The 19,101-nt window shown below is 39.3% G+C and overlaps 1 protein-coding gene across 1 annotated transcript in view; it reads left to right on the forward strand.

Moving 5' to 3' along the window:
- Nucleotides 1–11,458: 11,458 nt before the first annotated feature.
- Nucleotides 11,459–19,101, forward strand: part of LOC146547773 (FERM and PDZ domain-containing protein 4-like) — a 43,891-nt gene continuing 36,248 nt past the window's right edge. The window contains exons 1-2 of the mRNA XM_085264815.1: nt 11,459–11,908; nt 12,974–13,096. Coding sequence (XP_085120941.1) covers nt 11,835–11,908; nt 12,974–13,096 — 197 coding nt within the window. The 5' untranslated portion in view covers nt 11,459–11,834. The remainder of the gene's footprint in view (nt 11,909–12,973; nt 13,097–19,101) is intronic.

A 19,101-nucleotide genomic window follows, 5' to 3' on the forward strand; every position in this document is an offset into this window, starting at 1 on the left:
TCTTCCTGCATTCATTGAATTTGCATATGTGTAACTTCTATGAGTTTCCAAAGCCTTTGCTGCAAATTAGCAACTTTGTGAAACTCTTGCAGTGTTTTGTGTGTCTGTGTGCTTTGTTTGTTTTCTTTTTTATTTCTGTTATGCTTGTTTAAGCAAACTCTGAAAGATACTGGGGGAGCTTTCTGAATGGAGATTTAATATTCAACGGCTCACACAAAAAGAAGGCATTTGTGTGCGCACGTGTGTGGAAAATGCGCTGAGAGCCGAAGCATGTCGTGTTCAGATAGTAAAGCTGTATAAAGTGAGAGCACTTCTAGGGCAACTTTTAACAGCGTTCATCAATGTTTCATTTATGAACAGCGGGAAGACCGAATAAGTAGGAGAGATGAGGGGAAAGGCAGCAAATGGAATGAGAGAGGAGAGGGGGGTGAGGACGGCGCGGGAGGACATTCAGGAGCTGGAGTTATCTGGTTAGGACCCGAGACTGTGCAAACTCAGAGTTTTAATGAGTACAATCAGGAAGAGGGAGAAGCCATATTAGCAAGCCAATTAAGAAATTTCAAGTGACAGATCGATGCCAGATCAATGGACGCTCCTGTTTTACTGACAGTAGTGCAAATCCAGTTAATTTAGATGAGATGTTAACTTGACTGCAGTGTGCAAAGCGTGACTGCAGCTAACGATTATTTTGATAGTGGTCTAATCTGCCTAATTTTTCTTCGATTAGTCGATTGGTCAACTATTATTTCAATAACTCTCATCTCCGCTTCCTGTGGGCAAACTTCCTGTTCTAGGCTCCAGCCTGCCCACCTGTGAATATCACCCTGTTACCTCATCCCACACCAAATGAAAATAATAACCCGGGAATTTGAAAATAAGCAAATGCATTTTTAACTTTATTCAATGGGACTGTCAGGATAAAAATGAAACAAGTCAAAATATTAGGTAATACGGTTCAGTTCATGAATCCAAGATTGCAGTGGACATGCTCTGGAGTGAGGCTTGCTCTTATTTTTTGGATGATGATCCCAGCAGCTGGTAGCCATGGTAAAGATGCTCTCTGTCATGACTTCAGCCCTTTGAGAGGTTCATGAGCAGGTCAAACTCATCTATACGCTCATTGTTAACACTAGTAAAACAGAACAAAACAAAATTAGAGAAGACTGTTACTAATCAACTACCTAATGTTAAGTGGCAGAGGTTTACTATTCAGAATAAACACTAATATTAATGCGAGGAAAAAAACACCTAGGAAGCAGTGTAGCTACTCCTCTTTAATGGTTGTAATGGACGTCACAGCTCCAGGGTGCCGGCATTTAAATACTCATGCACTGCAGTAGTGCTGTCGTGGAAGGAAAGCTTCGCCTTACACAGTCTGCATTTAACTTTGTTTGTTTTGTGAGGAATGCTTTTAACAGTTTTTCAAATCTTCATTTCCATATTTTTCCATTCTTCTGTTTTGCCGTTCTCGCTACACTCTGCTTCGTTAGTAGCAGAATGTAGCGAGAGTGCAGTCTTGGTAGACCATATAGGCATTGCTGCCAACATAACTTCCTGTAGTCTATTGCAGTTTACAAAAACACATTTACGTGACGTGCCGACAATAAAATTCCACATCGACGAATGCGGAATTTTATGAGATGATGTGTTTGCAGCCCTCGTGCAAACACATCATCTTTGATGAGACTGGCAGCTCTCACCAGACTTACACTGTATATTGTGCAATAGCATCTTAGATCAGGAGGTAAATTTTTCTGCTTTGCACTAAAGGTATATATGATATAATGCAACGAACGAAAGTACAGCTATCGGGGATAAAATGTTACCTGTGGTTCCTCAAATGGCCACTTGAGGCTGCCTTCAAAAGCCACTCAATCCTCATATGCTCCTATGTTGAAATACACATTTTCTAAATTCAAGTTACATGGTTACTGCCTGATTGTCATCTCTGTAGCTATTTCATCTGTTTAGAACAAAAGTATGGGGGGTGAATTTCATGACAACTACCTCATTTAGATGGTTTAAGGCTTAAAAGTAGACCTAACTAATGGAACAACAAGTGGGAGCAGAAACAGGGAGTGATTACTCACAGCTAATTCAAATCACTGACCTGGACCTTTTTCTGTGTTTATGCCTGCTAATTCTACAAACAGACCATCCAAGAAGTGAGAGAAATTCTACCATTTTATTAGTATAGTATGTTGCTTAGTACTAATTAGCAGGTATCTATGTCTCTGAGATGTAATCATACACTATTGATTCACCGTACTAACCTAGCTTGCTAACGTTAACTGATAACTTGGCACGCCACCGTCTTATCCAAATATGGTCAGTTCTGGCTGTGTGCTCTTCTGACATGTTATACATTTAGAGATGCTCTTCTGCATACACTGGTTGTGATGAGTGTTTGTTTGAGTTGCTGTTCCATTAACAGTTGAACAGTTTGATTAATGCTGATTGACATTAAAAACAGACAGATCAACCAAAACGAGCACCGATACACAGCTTATACAGTGGCTTGCAAAAGTATTCGGCCCCCTTGAACTTTTCCACATTTTGTCACATTACAGCCACAAACATGAATCAATTTTATTGGAATTCCACATGAAATACCAACACAAAGTGGTGTACAGAAGTGGAACGAAAATCATACATGATTCCAAACATTTTTTACAAATAAATAACTGAAAAGTGGTGTGTGTGTAATTATTCAGCCCCCTGAGTCAATACTTTGTAGAACCACCTTTTGCTGCAATTACAGCTGCCAGTCCTTTAGGGTCTGTCTCTACCAGCTTTGCACATCTAGCGACTGAAATTCTTGCCCATTCTTCTTTGCAAAACAGCTCCAGCTCAGTCAGATTAGATGGACAGCGTTTGTGAACAGCAGTTTTCAGATCTTGCCACAGATCCTCGATTGGATTTAGATCTGGACTTTGACTGGGCCATTCTAACACATGGATATGTTTTGTTTTAAACCATGCCATTGTTGCCCTGGCTTTATGTTTAGGGTCGTTGTCCTGCTGGAAGGTGAACCTCCGCCCCAGTCTCAAGTCTTTTGCAGACTTGAAGAGGTTTTCTTCCAAGATTGCCCTGTATTTAGCTCCATCCATCGTCCCATTAACTCTGACCAGCTTCCTGTCCCTGCTGAAGAGAAGCCCCCCCAGAGCATGATGCTGCCACCACCATATTTGACAGTGGCGATGGTGTGTTCAGAGTGATGAGCTGTAGATCTCTGCAGCTCGGCCAGAGTCACCATGGGCCTCTTGGCTGCATTTCTGATCAGCGCTCTCGTTGTTCGGCCTGTGAGTTTAGGTGGACGGCTTTGTCTTGGTAGGTTTACGGTTGTGCCATACTCCTTCCATTTCTGAATGATCGCTTGAACAGTGCTCCGTGGGATGTTCAAGGCTTGGGAAATCTTTTTGTAGCCTAAGCCTGCTTTAAATGTCTCAATAACTTTATCCCTGACCTGTCTGGTGTGTTCTTTGGACTTCATGATGTTGTTGCTCCCAATATTCTCTTAGACAACCTCTGAGGCCGTCACAGAGCAGCTGTATTTCTACTGATATTAGATTACACACAGGTGCACTCTATTTAGTCTATAACACTCATCAGGCAACGTCTATGGGCAACTGACTGCACTCAGACCAAAGGGGGCTGAATAATTATGCACACCCCACTTTGCAGTTATTTATTTGTAAAAGATGTTTGGAATCATGTATGATTTTTGTTCCACTTCTCACGTGTATACTTTTGCAAGCCACTGTATGTGAATACATATAGTAATGTAGCTGCGATGGTTAAAAGTTCCCTTTTGATAGACTACTGAGCCAAAGGATGATTTAGGATGATGATATTATGATACGTCTCTGTTTGCAATTTTTCTAAGTGATGCTGTCAAGCTCCAATTTCCCAGGCATCCATCACACAATCTGACACGCTCCAAAATTTATAGCACAACACGGCACAGATTGTGACCAAGATTTTATTACACGGTGCTTGCTTGCACAGTGTAAAACGCAACGAACCCACAAGCTGTTATCACAGTCTGTATGGGATTTAAGTCTGCTTCCCGCACTCCTCTTTATTTCTGAAACTTTAAACCAGAAGAAAGACAGCCAGCCTTCATCCCGTGCTTTTATGCGGGACCTCTAAACCAGAGCCAGGGTGTTGTTAATGGAGCCTCCTGCTGAGTTAAAAGAAGGTGTTCTCGAAACATGCACACCGTTACTTCAGGCTAATTGTGAAGCTTTTGCAAAGGAGCCTTTGCGTGTTTGGTAGTGTGAAATCACAGAAAGTAAAAATACATTCTCTTTGCATGCCATCTCAAGTCCATTCAGGTGAAATACCTACGACCAGATTTTTTCCTAAATCACTTTAATAATTCTCTGTCTATGAAAGATAGATTGTGACGAACAATTTTTATTGAAGACTCGACTGGCATGTTATAACGTGAGGGAACTGAAGATGAAGGGAACTCACAAAGCTCCTCCCAACCACTTGACCTACACATCCTTGTATTCTGAGATGCATCCTGCTTAGCTTGTAAAAGAAAGAAAACAAGTCTCCCACAGAAGTGTGCTTGATCTGAAATTACCCTAGTTGTTCTATAGAGTGTAAAGTGGTGGGAATTGGCAAGGCCACTCAAGATGGGGGAGGTGGATTTTACCCTACTGACTGCAGTAAGTATTGTTATAATGTAGGCTAAAGCATCTTGGGAGAGCTTTGCCTTTGTGCAGTTTCACTCAGTCTGCCTAAAGATCTTGAGGGGATTTGAAAATGTAATATCTCCCCTTGTGGTTGTGCGTGTTGTGTGTCTATAGTCTATTCAAAAAAGGGAGGTCAAACAAAATTATTTTCACTCCATGCAGTAATAAGTAGACAGGCCACTGGCAGAGACGGTCCTTCAAATGGCCTCATTCTTGAGGCTGGATCATTGAAATGTTACAGCATCTTGTTTGAATCATAATTCTGCTGATTCGAAGTCAGAGCTGAAACTGTGTGTCAGTAAAGGCCAATGCAGAAATGGCTCAGTGACTCAGACCCTTCTTTGTACCCCATTTTCCTTCAAAGAGTGTCACATAGAGACCGATAATGTCAGGGTTTAGTGGTTCAAAGCAGACATATAAGGTAAGAGCGAATAGCAGAGAACCCGCTTAGACACGGCACATAAGCATAACGTAATTGAGAATCGAAGAGGACAAAAAAGAAAAGAAAATAACAGTATGGCTGATCTCTGATCTTAAAGTAATGCCTTTAAATGTCTTACGATTCTGTGGACTTAGCTGGTCTTAGCTGTTTCTCTTCATATAATCCCAGACTGCCTTCAGGATGTTAAGATCAGAGCTGTGTGGGGGCCATACCATCTGTTGTAGAATTTCTTGTTCTTTTTGTCGCTGAAATGGTTTTTTATGACTGATTGTTTGGGGTTGCTGTCATGATGCTGGATGAATTTGATGCTGACCAGAGAGCTCTATCATAGCATTGCTTGATGGATAAGAATCAAAACCTTTGAAGCGTCTAAAACTTTGACATAATATTGAATGTCATAAATTTCTTAGACTAGCTCGACTCTAACCCCAAGCCTAAGCCTTCAGTTTCAGGTTACCACTATCACAGATTCCAATAGTCAATAATCATTCAAGCTATTTTCTAGTGATTTTTGATTTGCACAATATTATACGAACTCTTCAACAATCATACTGGAGAAAAAAAAGAAGCATTTTAATCCAATCTGATAGACTACTGTATATAAGGCATACGTGCTGTCTGACCCTTAAGGATTATTTTACTGGACAGTAACAGCCCAAATAATCGCTGCAGGACATAAGAAATGAAACATTTGTTGAGCACAGTGTTTGGGGCTGTGCGTTATTGCTGACTGGAGCATGTGGCCGAGGAGCAAAGTCCGTGCCAGCTGGCTCTACCGTTTTCCGTGGGGGTTTGACATATGATACAGCAAAAAGCAATCTGACCAACCGCAGTCTTTGTTACTTTGCAAGCACAGACATTTATTCACCATGTCTGCAAATATATACAGGTGTAATAAGGTCCCACAAACTGATACTGTGCCTTTGTATATGTACGAGGATATAGACTGAGTCTAATAAATCACTCTTTGTTCTTAGTGTTTAAAACAGGCTAATGTAAAGACTGAGAGGATCGATATCTTTAATGAGAGTCAATGAAAGACCGGCCATAACAAATCACTGGCAGCAGAGATTAACTACAGGAAGAAAGCAAGGGGATTCTAATGCACTCAAAAATACCACCATAATCATGTGTCGATTACTTAATGCCAAATTACAAACAACTAATTAAGAAATATTCTATGTAAAGTCCTTTTAAGTACAGAAGAGTGGGGGCACTTTTAATATTTTTTTAATTTTTTCGTAACTCACAGATGACGTGAACTATATTAGTCATTGATAAAAGTAACATATATATTTACTAACAGCACAAGTTATTAGAACAAAAATACAATGTTCATTTTAGCAAGAGTGTTAAAATTTAAACTGAATGATATATTAATATATATCAATATGTAGGCTGATGTTTTTAATACATAAAAAACACACTGTTTTATTTTCATTTTCAGTGTTATTTTAAATGTAAATGTATTCTTTTTTTTCTAATAGTAAAATATGTTATCAGTAGAGTAAAAGGTAGCTGTAATTCTATACAGTAGAACTCCTGCTAAATATGGCATTCATGTTATCTAGCTAGCAACACTTCATGTGTTATCATGGGTTGTTCATGTTAGTTTTTAACAGATTACCTTGAGATAAAACTGATGTAAGTTAAAACTCACAGTCATCTAAACGTTAGGCAGCAGATGAAAAATATTGTTTTCCTCTGTTAAAATCTGTAGGTTTTGTCTTTCTAGTGTGATTTTTTTAACAGGCAACTAACTTTATAATTTGCCTTAAACTTTACTGATGTTATAAAATTCAGGAGCTTAATATGTAAAAAAAACAAAAAAAGTTGTTATTTTTAGCATCAAAAGTGGGTTAACCTTCTTGGTAAAATATTTATTTAAGATAAATTGGTTAAATTTGTCACCAAATATGATATTCATAATCTCCCACATGATGGATTTCAAAAACCTTTGTAGGTAACATTTTTCATTGGGTGTTGAAAAAGTCAAAACTTAAAACAAAAACAAAAAAGCTCATGGTTATCAGAAAAGCTAAATGCATTCAGACAGCTAATATTTGTTTCCATTTTGATGTAAATACAAAATTTAGAAAGTGATACATTTCTGAAGAGATTCTCAAATGGAATATCTAGAAAACAAGCTAATTGTAGCATTTAGCTCTAGCATAAAGGTGGTCCATTTATAAACATTTTACTCAGCCTAAAATGATTTAATCAATAAAATATTGTTACAATTTAATACTGTTTTAATCCATGCTTAATGGTCTTATCGTGATAAAGTCTGAAAGTTATCTTTTCACTCAGTTGTGGCTAACACTCTTTCGCTAAATACAGTTTTTGCCTGTACACATTTTTGAAAGACTGAGAAAGACTTTGATGGAGTTTGTAAAACGACTTTGAGGAGTGGTGTGAATGACTGAGAGAAATCAATCCCTTGGATAAAGCTTTGGAGAGAAACACGAGTTGATCAATTTAAAATAAAAGACACCTTTTTGAAGTCAATACACTGTCCTTTTCAGCAAAGGCAAACCTATGAACAAAGGACCCTGCTGTCTCTTTTGAATGCATATTGGATTGACCGCAGGTTGAAGTAAAACTCTTCAAAGGAGGAAACAGGAATGAGTGGGGGCTTGTGTACACAAACTAAGCTTTACCACTTCAATTAGACAGAGACATGGTGTGGTTTCAGGGTTAATTTTTATGTAAGTTTGTACGTTTCTCCACAGACGTTATTTAGTAAGAAATACCTTCCATTTTGGAAATATTAGGAATTATTGAGAGAAGCAATAAAGAAGCCTGAATCATATGTAGGGATAGAAAACATTTCAGTGCGGTTAATAATAAAAATGTTATCTTAAACATGCTGCTGTAACACTTGTGATGCCGAACAAAGTTACGAATGGTAATTTAGTGATTGAACATAGAATTAAAGGGTTATAATTTTCCATTTTGAAAAATTATTTTGACAGATTTTGATACAGAGCAGCAGAGATGGCGTTAGTAATCTGATTACTTTTTCGAGTAACGAGTAAAGTAAGGGATTACTATTGCAAAAACGGTAATTAGATTACCGTTACTTTCCCGTAGGAATGCTGCGTTACTGCGTTACTAAAACCGTGATTTTTTGCGAGAATGTCTCACGACAGTGACGTAAGCGAGTGCGCCGTTAGTGACAACAGCTGTGTGCAGATCAACAATGGATCACATATCGATTGTGGGAGAGAGTATGAGCGAGCGTTTAAAGCGTGGAAGTACTGACCTTAGTTTGAGTTTGATTCCATAAAAAGTGACAAAAACATTAGCGTCCATCGTGCGTGGGAAGAAAACTTCTTTTTACAGCGAAAAAACCCCCTAAACTTCCAAGCAAGCACCGAGTGCGCAACGACGTAATGGGAAACTCACAGAGAAACTCGCGGATTCTTCAACTGACCGTGGCACACCTGCACCAGGGTAAACCTCCGCCTACCGCAGTCCTGCTTTACAGGTGAAAATAGAGCAACAGGACCGCTGAGTCTTTGACTTTATTTATTTTCTGCTGTGTTTTACTTGCATCTATTTGAAAGAGTGAGTGTAAACACAAAAAATATTTTATTTTATGAGCTGGAATGTGTAGAAAATAGGTTTAAATGTTAAACTAATTTATTCAAGTCAGAGAATGGTGCATATAATTACATTTTTGCTTGATTGCATAAAGTTAAAAGATTAAAACTGATAAAACAAGTTAAAAAAAGATACTTTTCTATTTGATTACATTTTGTATGATGGATTATGTAGAAAAAGTAGAATTGGGCTGAAAGATCTATCGCTTTATCACCTCGTCAGGTTGTAAATCGTGTTTTTAAAAAGTAACTAAGTAACTAAGTAACTAAGTAATTAATTACTTTTGAAAATAAGTAATCAGTAAAGTAACGGGATTAATTTTTTGGGGAAGTAATCAGTAATTAGTTACTGATTACTTTTTTCAAGTAACTTGACCAACACTGCAGAGCAGTAATGGTCCAGGTGTTACCCAGGCTGGACTGAATAAGATTGCTGGCTTTATTTTCCATGTTAGAGTTTGGTTATAAACCTAAATGTCTACAAAACTGTCTGATATACAGTAACTATGAAGTTTGTTATATTATACAGATATATGGTCCTTAATTTCAGTAACTCTGGCTTTACCTTTCCCAGCAAGTTGACATTTTTCATCTTTGAAGGATCTGAAAGACTCATTTAGCAGCAGTTGACAGTACGTATAATCCCACTTGGACACCTCCTTAGTGATTGTTTTATTTTCATTTTTACCCCCAGGTTAATTGTAGGTGCTATGAACTGCTTGGTTAGCTATAAAATAGTTCATTTGGGTTAGAGTTTCCCTTTCATGGCATTAAGAATATGTGTTAAAAAATACCCAAATTCCCAAGGGTCATTTATAACTGTCCATGTTGTCCATACGTACAAAGTTAGTTGTAAAGTAACAGCGTAAAATGTAAGTTACTGTAACAGTTACTGAAAAGGTGTCACTAGTGTTGACAAAATTTCAATATTAGGAGGAGTAGAAGGGACAAAAGCTATCCAAACCCACCTAACCCTGTATAAAAAAGCAATTGTCCCCTTTGTGATTGTGGCGTGGGTGTGGTCTCTGGCCAGCTGCAGAAGAGGGGTGATGCAGTGAGCTCCCAGGGCGGCGCAGGGGCGGGGTGAACAGGTGTGCTGGGGACCTGTCACTGATTGTCTCTCTCTATATGTTGGCAGTGACAGTCGGAGAGAAGAGCGGACGTGACAGCAATGGGAGAGAGCGGGAGTGTCTGTGTCCCGATGCAAAACCACAGTATTGAATAAAAGTTCTGCTGTCGCCATATTCGCCCGGCTTATGTTTCTTGGGTCCGACGTTACAGTGATTAATCAAATTTTTTGGGGAAGCAAAGTTCAGTTTCACCAGCTACACTCAGGCCCTGTTGAATGAAAGAGAAATAAGCTAAAGGATCTCAAAAAGCAACACATCAAGCGACTATCTAAAGAAACAGCTGAGAAACAAAGTCACTGACATCGATCAGTCTGGAAAGGTTTATGAAAAGTAAACAAACAATAAAATAAAGGTTTTGGAGTGGACTATCAAATTACAGACTTAAATCTGAATGAGACGCTTTAGCATGACTTCAAACAGGCTGTTCATGATTTTTAAAAAAGAATAAGCTCCAGTGTGGTTGAATTAAAACAATACTTTAAAGAAAAGGGAGCCAAAATTCCTCCACGGTGATGTAAAAGACTCATTGCCAGTTAGAGCAAACACCTGATTGCAGTTCCTCCTGCCAAAGCGCGGCATAACCAGTTATTACGTTTAGAGAGCAATTACTTTTTCACACAGGCCTGGATAGGCTTGGATTAAATGAATGAAATCAGCAGTAAGAAACTGCATTTTGTATCTACTCAGGTTATCTTTGACAAATATTAAAAATATGTTTGATATGACATATCAAAACTACAAGGAATAAGAAATGGGGCAAGTACTCATTCACAGTATGTATGTTTGACATGTTTAATACAACAGGACAGATAATACAGAAATGATACTAGTGGGGTTTTTTTGTTTGTTTTTTTACACATATCACTTTTTGTAAAGCTAATGCTGCTTTTGAGCCATTAAAACTCCTCATGCACCCCCTTAAGTCTTGGCTGTACTTTGGCCACTGTGTATTACCAGAGGTTTGACACTAAGTAATCAAATTACAATTGCTAAATCATTATCTTTTGAGGGGTTGCATGCTAGCATTGTCATTCTAAGCACATTTAACTTCTTATTCTAACACTAGCATTTATTTTATAACTCGCTCATCTTTTTAGTTTTATTGTACGACATTCCTGTCTACTTAGGGAAAGTTCTTGGTTTTTTTTCCCCTTTTCTGCAAAAAGACCAAAAGTGGCAAGTAAAGCAGCGATGGCGTCCAGGTGAACTTTCAGTTTCCTCTTCCTGCTTCCTGCCGTGTGACTCCAGCTCTCAGCTGGAGCGGCGTTTCCATACACGCGGTGCTGGTCTCCCAAAATCCTCTTACTTCCCCCCTCCACACACACACACACACACACATCCTCACATAGTTATATACAGCTGAACACGCTCACACACAGAAACACTCATGCTCACACTCGCAGACACACACAGCGTGGATTTGTTTTCTCTGTGATGAGAGGGATTATGGGATAAAGGAGACGAGGCCACAGCAGTTTAGTTCAGGTTGGACCAAAGCTGCTCTCAGCAGCAGCAGCACCAGCAGCAGCACAAAGACAAATAGATGAATGTCTGGCTGCACACTGGAGATCTGCACAGCCGTTAACGCCATGGCCAGTGTGTCTTCTGGGTGCAAGAGCTTCTGATTGGGATTCTAAAGTGGAGAGTGGATATGTTTTTCTTCCAGATGACTGAAGATCAGCAGAAACAGAAGCATCTAAGCGTAATCCGTGGAAGGAAACCGAATAGAGAGGAGTGGAACTCAAAAGCCGGAAAGTGTTGAAATGGATCTGTTGCTTCTAAGGATAACTCCAAAATCAGCTGTTCATCTTTTTAAGCTCTGCAAAATGCGAAATATTTGTCGGGAGACAGCTGAAACATCCCTTTTAGACTTTATTTAAGGCCAGCATACACTTTGAGTCAAAGGACAGTTTTCTGTTTCATATACAGCACGCTATGATATGACTGACTGATGTATTCAACCCATCAAGAGCACAATATGGGAATGGATTGGCTGGATTCGTACGGCGATGATGTCCTCATCTAGTATGCAATTTCACCTGCTTTAAAAATGTGTGTCAGATAGTGACTGAACAGCTTGCCTCAGTCACTTTTGAGAAAAGCAAGAGCGGGAACATTAAATGTGCAGAAAGCACTGGAGAATCAGCTGTTCGATCAAATACAAGTCTGCATTTTGCCACTGAAATGCCGCTAAGACTAATTCTTACTGTAGCTATGCTCCGGCAGGCATAAACTTCTCCTGGTTTGCGGCAGAGGGAGTAGTCTAAACAAAACAAATCAAACAGTAAAGATGAGCACATGCAGATGCTGCACATTATTTCCGTGGAGAGTTAGGGGATGGGTGCTTAATGATCTGTGTGCGATTAGTCACTGTAGCATGTGAGACTTACTGTAAAGTCACTGAGTCACTAGGATGATACATCCAGTTCTCATCATTTTCTTTTCTGGTATAATTCCCACTGAGGTGCCACAGTGGCTCTTCTCCCATCTCTTCCCCTTTGACTCCGTGGACTCCCACCCTCCTGAAACCCATAATGGCATTGTTAGCTTAATCTGCAATAAGAGAATCAGCTGTCACATCGGTGTGTTCCCTCACCGTGTGCGTACCGTTCTGCTGAGCGACCACCGCGGAGCCGCTCGTGCGTGCAGCCATCGATTGCCTATCTGCGGAGTCAATGAGCTGTTATTTGACTGCGGTCGATTGCACTAAGCAGTGCGATCTCACACCGGGAGAGAAGAAGTCTTACTAATTGGAATGAGCAAAAATCAAACTAGAGGTGCACAAAGTGTCTCTGAGAGTTTATTTTGAATATACTAGTTTTATTTAAATGCTGTATGATGATCGCATTTTCCAAATGGAGTAAAATATGGGTAAAATTGTTACACTGTAGTCTTGAAATCCAGTAATGCTATCCATCTTACCAGGTTTTCACTGTCTTGATTAAAGATGACGGTCGCTGTTTGTCTTTATTACCCAAAACAAAAGGCCAATCGATACTTAATCGAACAGTTATTTTTAGTCTGGAATACATTATTTGCTTTAATTCTCTCTTAAAATGTGCTTGCTTTTCCTTTGCTCCATTTCTTTAGCCATAAGAACAAAACATCAGGCTGGCCGCCTCCTGGCCCAGGCTCCTGGGGAGGACTGCAGGGGCCCCCATACAGTTGGGACAGCATGAACAGCGCCAAGGAGGGACGGGAATGCCTCACCAAGTATGTATGATGATAAGCACTGGCATGCATGTGTTTAAATGTGTGTTGTCATTCTGTTTATGCACAGTTATGCACTCATGCAATAATTGTGCATAAATTATTGCATGAGTGCATCACATGTGGATGCATCATGGAAAAACTACAGTATATGAACCATAAGTGTGAAAAAAGTCATGTTCAGTGAAGTCTAAATGTTTAAGGTTTTTGCAGTGCAATTATCTTTATATGGCTAGTTGCTTTGATGACTTACACTGTGGTTAATGTGATTAGGTTAACAGATGATCCTATGTTGGCCATAGGTGTGAATGTGAATCTGACCTGTCCTGGGTGTACCCCGCCTCTCGCCCTATGGCAGTTGGGATAGGTTTAATTGAATAAGTGGAAATGGATAGTAGGCTACTTTGGTAATGCTGATATACAACATCACAATGTAACAGTTTTAGAGTAGTTTACCAAGAGTTGTGAACAGAATCATTAATATAAAAAAAAACATCCCAATTGTGAGAAAAAAAGACTAGTATGTGGAATTTATAGTACAGGGTGGGCCATTTATATGGATACACCGTAATAAAATGGGAATGGTTGGTGATATTAAAGTCCTGTTTGTGGCACATTAGTATATGTGAGGGGGCAAACTCCTCAAGATGGGTGGTGACCATGGTGGCCATTTAGAAACCGGCCATCTTGGATACAACTTTTGTTTTTTCAATAGGAAGAGGACCATGTGACACATCAAACTGATTGGTAATGTCACAAGAAAAACAATGGTGTGCTTCAACGTAACTTTATTCTTTCATGAGTTATTTACAAGTTTCTGACCACTTATAAAATGTGCTGCCCATTGTGTTGGATTGTCAGTGCAACCCTCTTCTCCCACTCTTCACACACTGATAGCAACACCGCAGGAGAAATGCCAGCACAGGCATCCAGTATCCGTAGTTTCAGGTGCTGCACATCTCGTATCTTCACACCATAGACAATTGCTTTCAGATCACCCCAAAGATAAAAGTCTAAGGTGGTCAGATTGGGAGACCTTGGGCGCCATTCAACTGGCCCACGACGACCAATCCACTTTCCAGGAAACTGTTCATCTGAGAATGTTCGGACCTGGCACCCATAATGTGGTGGTGCACCATCTTGCTGGAATAAATCAGGGAACGTGCCAGCTTCAGTGCATAAAGAGGGAAACACATCATCATGTAGCAATTTCAAATATCCAGTAGCCTTGAGGTTTCCATTGATGAAGAATGGGCCCACTATCGTTGTACCCCATATACCACACCAAACCATCACTTTTGTTGTTCTAGCAGTCTTGGAGGGATCCATCCAATGTGGGTTAGTGTCAGACCAATAGCAGTGGTTTTGTTTGTTAACTTCACCATTCACATAAAAGTTTGCCTCATCACTGAACAAGCATTGAAATCTGCTGCAATGACCCGGTTACTGCGTTCACCAGATATCAACACAATTTCGATCCGCTCCTCACGTGTTAACCTCTTCAACATGTCAATGGCTGTGAACAAAGAGAAACTTGTAAATAACTCATGAAAGAATAAAGTTACGTTGAAACCAAGCACACCATTGTTTTTCTTGTGACATTACCAATAAGTTTGATGTGTCACATGGTCCTCTTCCTATTGAAAAAACAAAAGTTGTATCCAAGATGGCCGACTTCTAAATGGCCACCATGGTCACCACCCATCTTGAGGAGTTTGCACCCTCACATATACTAATGTGCCAAAAACAGGACTTTAATATCACCAACCATTCCCATGTTATTACGGTGTATCCATATAAATGGCCCATCCTGTATATATAAACCATTAGCGTTAACCCGTTAATGGAAATTTGCCGCGTTAATGCGGTTATGGCGTTAACGTCATTTTAACAAGATTAACACTGGCAGCACTAATATATATATATGAACAGTTATATATTTAAATAGCTGTCAAAAAGGAATATAAACAACAGTGGAAATGCAGTATGCATGAAGCAGTGTAACAGTCCCAAAGCAGTGGGGTGGGCATTGTTTCAGCGGCCTACAAAAGTAGCCATTGTTTGAGGTAGTTTGCATTCCATCAGTGCATATGCAGGCTGTTGTCTCTGCAAATTTGTCATGCAGGAAAACACCTCCTGCCATAAGGACATGCGAGGTGCTGGCATAAAGAACACTATGCACATGCTCAGCTGCGTGTAGAGTCTGTGGGATTCTGTTAAGATTTCTGATTTCTCTATTAACATGAGACGAGTCCCTTCGGTCTCACAGACCTAGAGACCGGTCTCTGTAACCATCTTTTAACCTCCATTCACTAGGGAAGAATGTATATTTTCCCAACTGGCTAGGGACTGGTTACTGGAGGTTGGTGCCTGTCGCTGGCTGAAATTGGTGGTAAAACGGTGCTTGTGTAGAAGATGTTATCTGCAAATACTTGTCAACTATTCAGTGAATGATAAAAAGTGTGAAGCAAAGCAGAAACAGAAAACACAAGTCTTTCTTCATAGTAAAACTGTGCCTTATTACTGCTGCCAACACATTTCAAAAGGCCCAGCTTTTACTTTTAAGGTGAACAGTCTCTGTTTGTTGTTTGCATCATACCCTTCACAAATTTACCACCGGTAAGCTAGCAGTTGGCAAGTGTTTGCAGATAACTTGGCGACTTCACAGGCAACCGTGGCAATACATTTTTCCACAGCAACCTGTAGTTCTAGTTTAACAATCAATTTAATCATTGGTTATTATGAATCTTTGGCTCTCTTCTACAGTGTGTCTTATATACTGTCATCTTCCCATCACCCCAGACAGCAGACCTGAGTCTGGATCTATCAGAGGTTCCTTCCTGTTAAAAGGGAGTTCTTCCTTCCCACTGTCACCAAGTTATTGATCAAAGGGGGGTTGTTTGATTTTTGGGGTTTTCTCTGTATTATTTTTGGGTCTTTACTTTCCAGCATTAAGTGCCTCGAGATCACTGCTGTTGACTGCTGTGATTTGACACTATATAAATAAAAATGAATTGATTTGAACTGATAGTTGCCGTGGGATCACTGACTGGTCTCTAGGCCTGTCTTACGAGGGCTTTAGTTTTCAGGATTTTGAAAACTTAGATTATTACAGTTGTTGCCCAAGAACCATTAAATACTATAATATATAAATAGCAAGCTAAACTATTTCTTAATTACATTTCATATTGTTTTTAATCAAATCTTGCCCATCACACTGGCCTTTTGCCCTTTCCTTGATTCATTTATAGTATGAGGCATTGGAAGTAAATTGGAAGTAAGTCAAAAGCTCGCCACAAACTTTGCTTTCATGAAGCGCAGCCTGTCAAGAGAAGAGAAGAGCCATGGCTTGCTCTGAGATGAGCTGCCAAGTTGCAGATATACCCATCACTCACCCATCCCTGCTGTCCTTTCCTTTGTGTTTCCCCAAAACAATTATAAATAATGTCAAAAATCCAAATAACAAATGAGTTTGTCTCTATTAGCCAGTATATACTTGCCATATTTTTGAACTGGTTTTGCGATAGTGTGTATTTTACAAACCATAGCATTTTCTATTAACTTCCAATATTAATTTGCTTTCTTTGGACAAGAGGTTTCTTTTTTTCAGTAATCAATAAGTCATATGTCCAATGACTCGATCCTAATCATTTAAACAGAGCAGAAAAACTGAATCAATAATTACACGTCTTTATAGCAGCATACACCTTTAAACTGTGTGGAACCTGATAGTCAATACTAGGTTAGCTGGGTCTGTTAAGCCTGTTATATAACTCTAATATGCTCTGCTTTGTTCTTGACTGTATTACATTTTTTTGCCCAGTTGTTGGGTATCTATTGAAATTAACTGATGAAAGATGACTCTATTGTTTAAATGCACTCACTTAAATCTGCGCTTGAAAGGAAGAGAGCCAACCATTGCTTCCAGGAATCGTGTTTTGTTTTTTAATAAACTTCTTAAATTATTATTATTATTTTTTTGCTCAATCGTTCAGTTATTTCTCTAGCATCTATTACCATGTGTCACACTAGGCTGAGGCCTAGTGGTAGAAACCTCAGTAATGGCTACCGCGCCAGTAAGGCAAGAACCTGGAATTTCTGAAACATTACCAGGATCTGACCTTTTGTTTCCAGCTTTCCCTTGACCCCGTGATGCCCTCGTCTTTCCTTCTGCGGGATTAAATCCCACCGATCCTGACGGGGAATATGAACCGGCATTGCGGATTGGAACATGCTCTGTCACGGACAGATTTACTCTGAGATTTCTGTGCCGAATGTACAATAGAGATCAATGTGATAATGGGCTAGGGAATGAGAATGTGGAATAAATGGCATAAAAGAAGTGGGGCAGAGATTCAGATTGATTGGTCAGAGATGAAGGTATACTGTGGATGCTTGGAACATGTTTCATGCTCTGAGCAGATTTAGGCAAAGCTGTAGATATACTATAATAAATAGATATATTTCACTGGTTCCTAAATAAAAGTCTCAAACCACCTGAGACAGTAAAAGAAATTATTTTTGTGAGTATTCATATAGTTGCACATAAATGTCAGTATGCACGAGGCAGAAATTTCACATGATCTACTGTATGGATTGTAGGCACTGAACAATGGGATGGATGCTGGCCAGGCAACAATAGACACCCTGCACTGGACTTTATGTGCAGACAGGAAGCAGCAGCTGCCAAGGGAGCCTTTTAAGCTGCAAAAGAGAAAGGAAGCTAGGATAGAGACAGAGAGAATGAGTTAACCCCACTGAAAGTGTGTATCAGCTCTTAATTAACAGGCAGTCTGCATTCTCAGTGTCTCAGCTGAGACAGACGTCTGAGGTTCAGCGGGCAAGAAGTAATTTAATACAGTACATTTACATTTTAGTGGTGCTTTCACCCCGAGTGCAATGACTTGCAATAAGACAAAGAAAATGGCGATGTGAAAAATTTAATATTAACCTATATTTAATAGAGGTGACCGCATATAGCCGCCAACAGCAGAGAACTATTGATTCACAGCAAGAAGATCTGGCTGATGCAGGGTGTTTCTATTTGCATGTTCTCGTGCTTCCACTGGATTCCTCTCCAAGCGCCAAAACATGCACTAAAGCCCTCCTTAGAAGTAGTGTTGGTCCTGGGGGGCACGTGGCTGCTGACTGCTGCTAAACACACAGGGCAAGTTTCTTAATAATTTCTCTTTTTTTTCTGGTTGTTTCCATTTTCAAGCTTTTTGGAGAGAATTAAATCCTTTTATTTCACAGTAAATGTGAGAAAGGAGTAAGGGTATGACTAAGTACTCACTTCCAGTACTGAAAAACTAAACCTAATGGCCACATTTTTGTATAGCTTATTTGTTGGGATTTTCTTATGGCTTAAAATCCAGGGTGTTTCTGCCTAATTAACTCATTGAACTGGACCGCTCCATTGAGATTGTGTTGTTGGCATGTTTTAAGAGCATTTTTAATATAATTATCCAATAAAAAATATGCTTTATATGTGGAGCAGACAGTCTAAGAAGTTTGTATGCTAGTTTTGGTGAGTAAAAGCTAGTATTTTATTATCTTCTTAGGAAATATTTTGATGTTAAATACCCATTGGCCCGCTGCCTTTTCTAGATGTCTTGGCACGGTTGAAAGATCCCAAAATAAAAGCTGAACTGACATCGGTTCAAGTTGCTCCTTTAATATCTCCTGGATGTCATTGTTAGCAATAGAAAGCTAACATGCACTGTGTTAAAGAACTGTTTTATGCTATCTCATTACTGATTGGAATAAAATCAAATAAAACATTTCCTGATTAAAAAGAATGAGAAGAAATGAAAATCAGAGTCAAAACTTCAAACTTTTGGGTCCACCACTTATCTTCCTGAGCTAATGACTTTTATCTTTAAACAAAAGCATTTTGAGTTTGTGATGCTAGCATCGCTTACAGATGCTATAATTATAAAAGTCACGCAACAGATGAAATTTACATTTACAAAAAATATAAATAGCTTAAAAGTGTGTTTTTGTAATGC

This window comes from Mchenga conophoros, linkage group LG23, assembly GCF_057382185.1.
Source record: "Mchenga conophoros isolate Kocher_MC1m ecotype Shallow Benthic linkage group LG23, M_conophoros_male_GT1.1, whole genome shotgun sequence".
Taxonomy (NCBI): Eukaryota; Metazoa; Chordata; class Actinopteri; order Cichliformes; family Cichlidae; genus Mchenga; species Mchenga conophoros.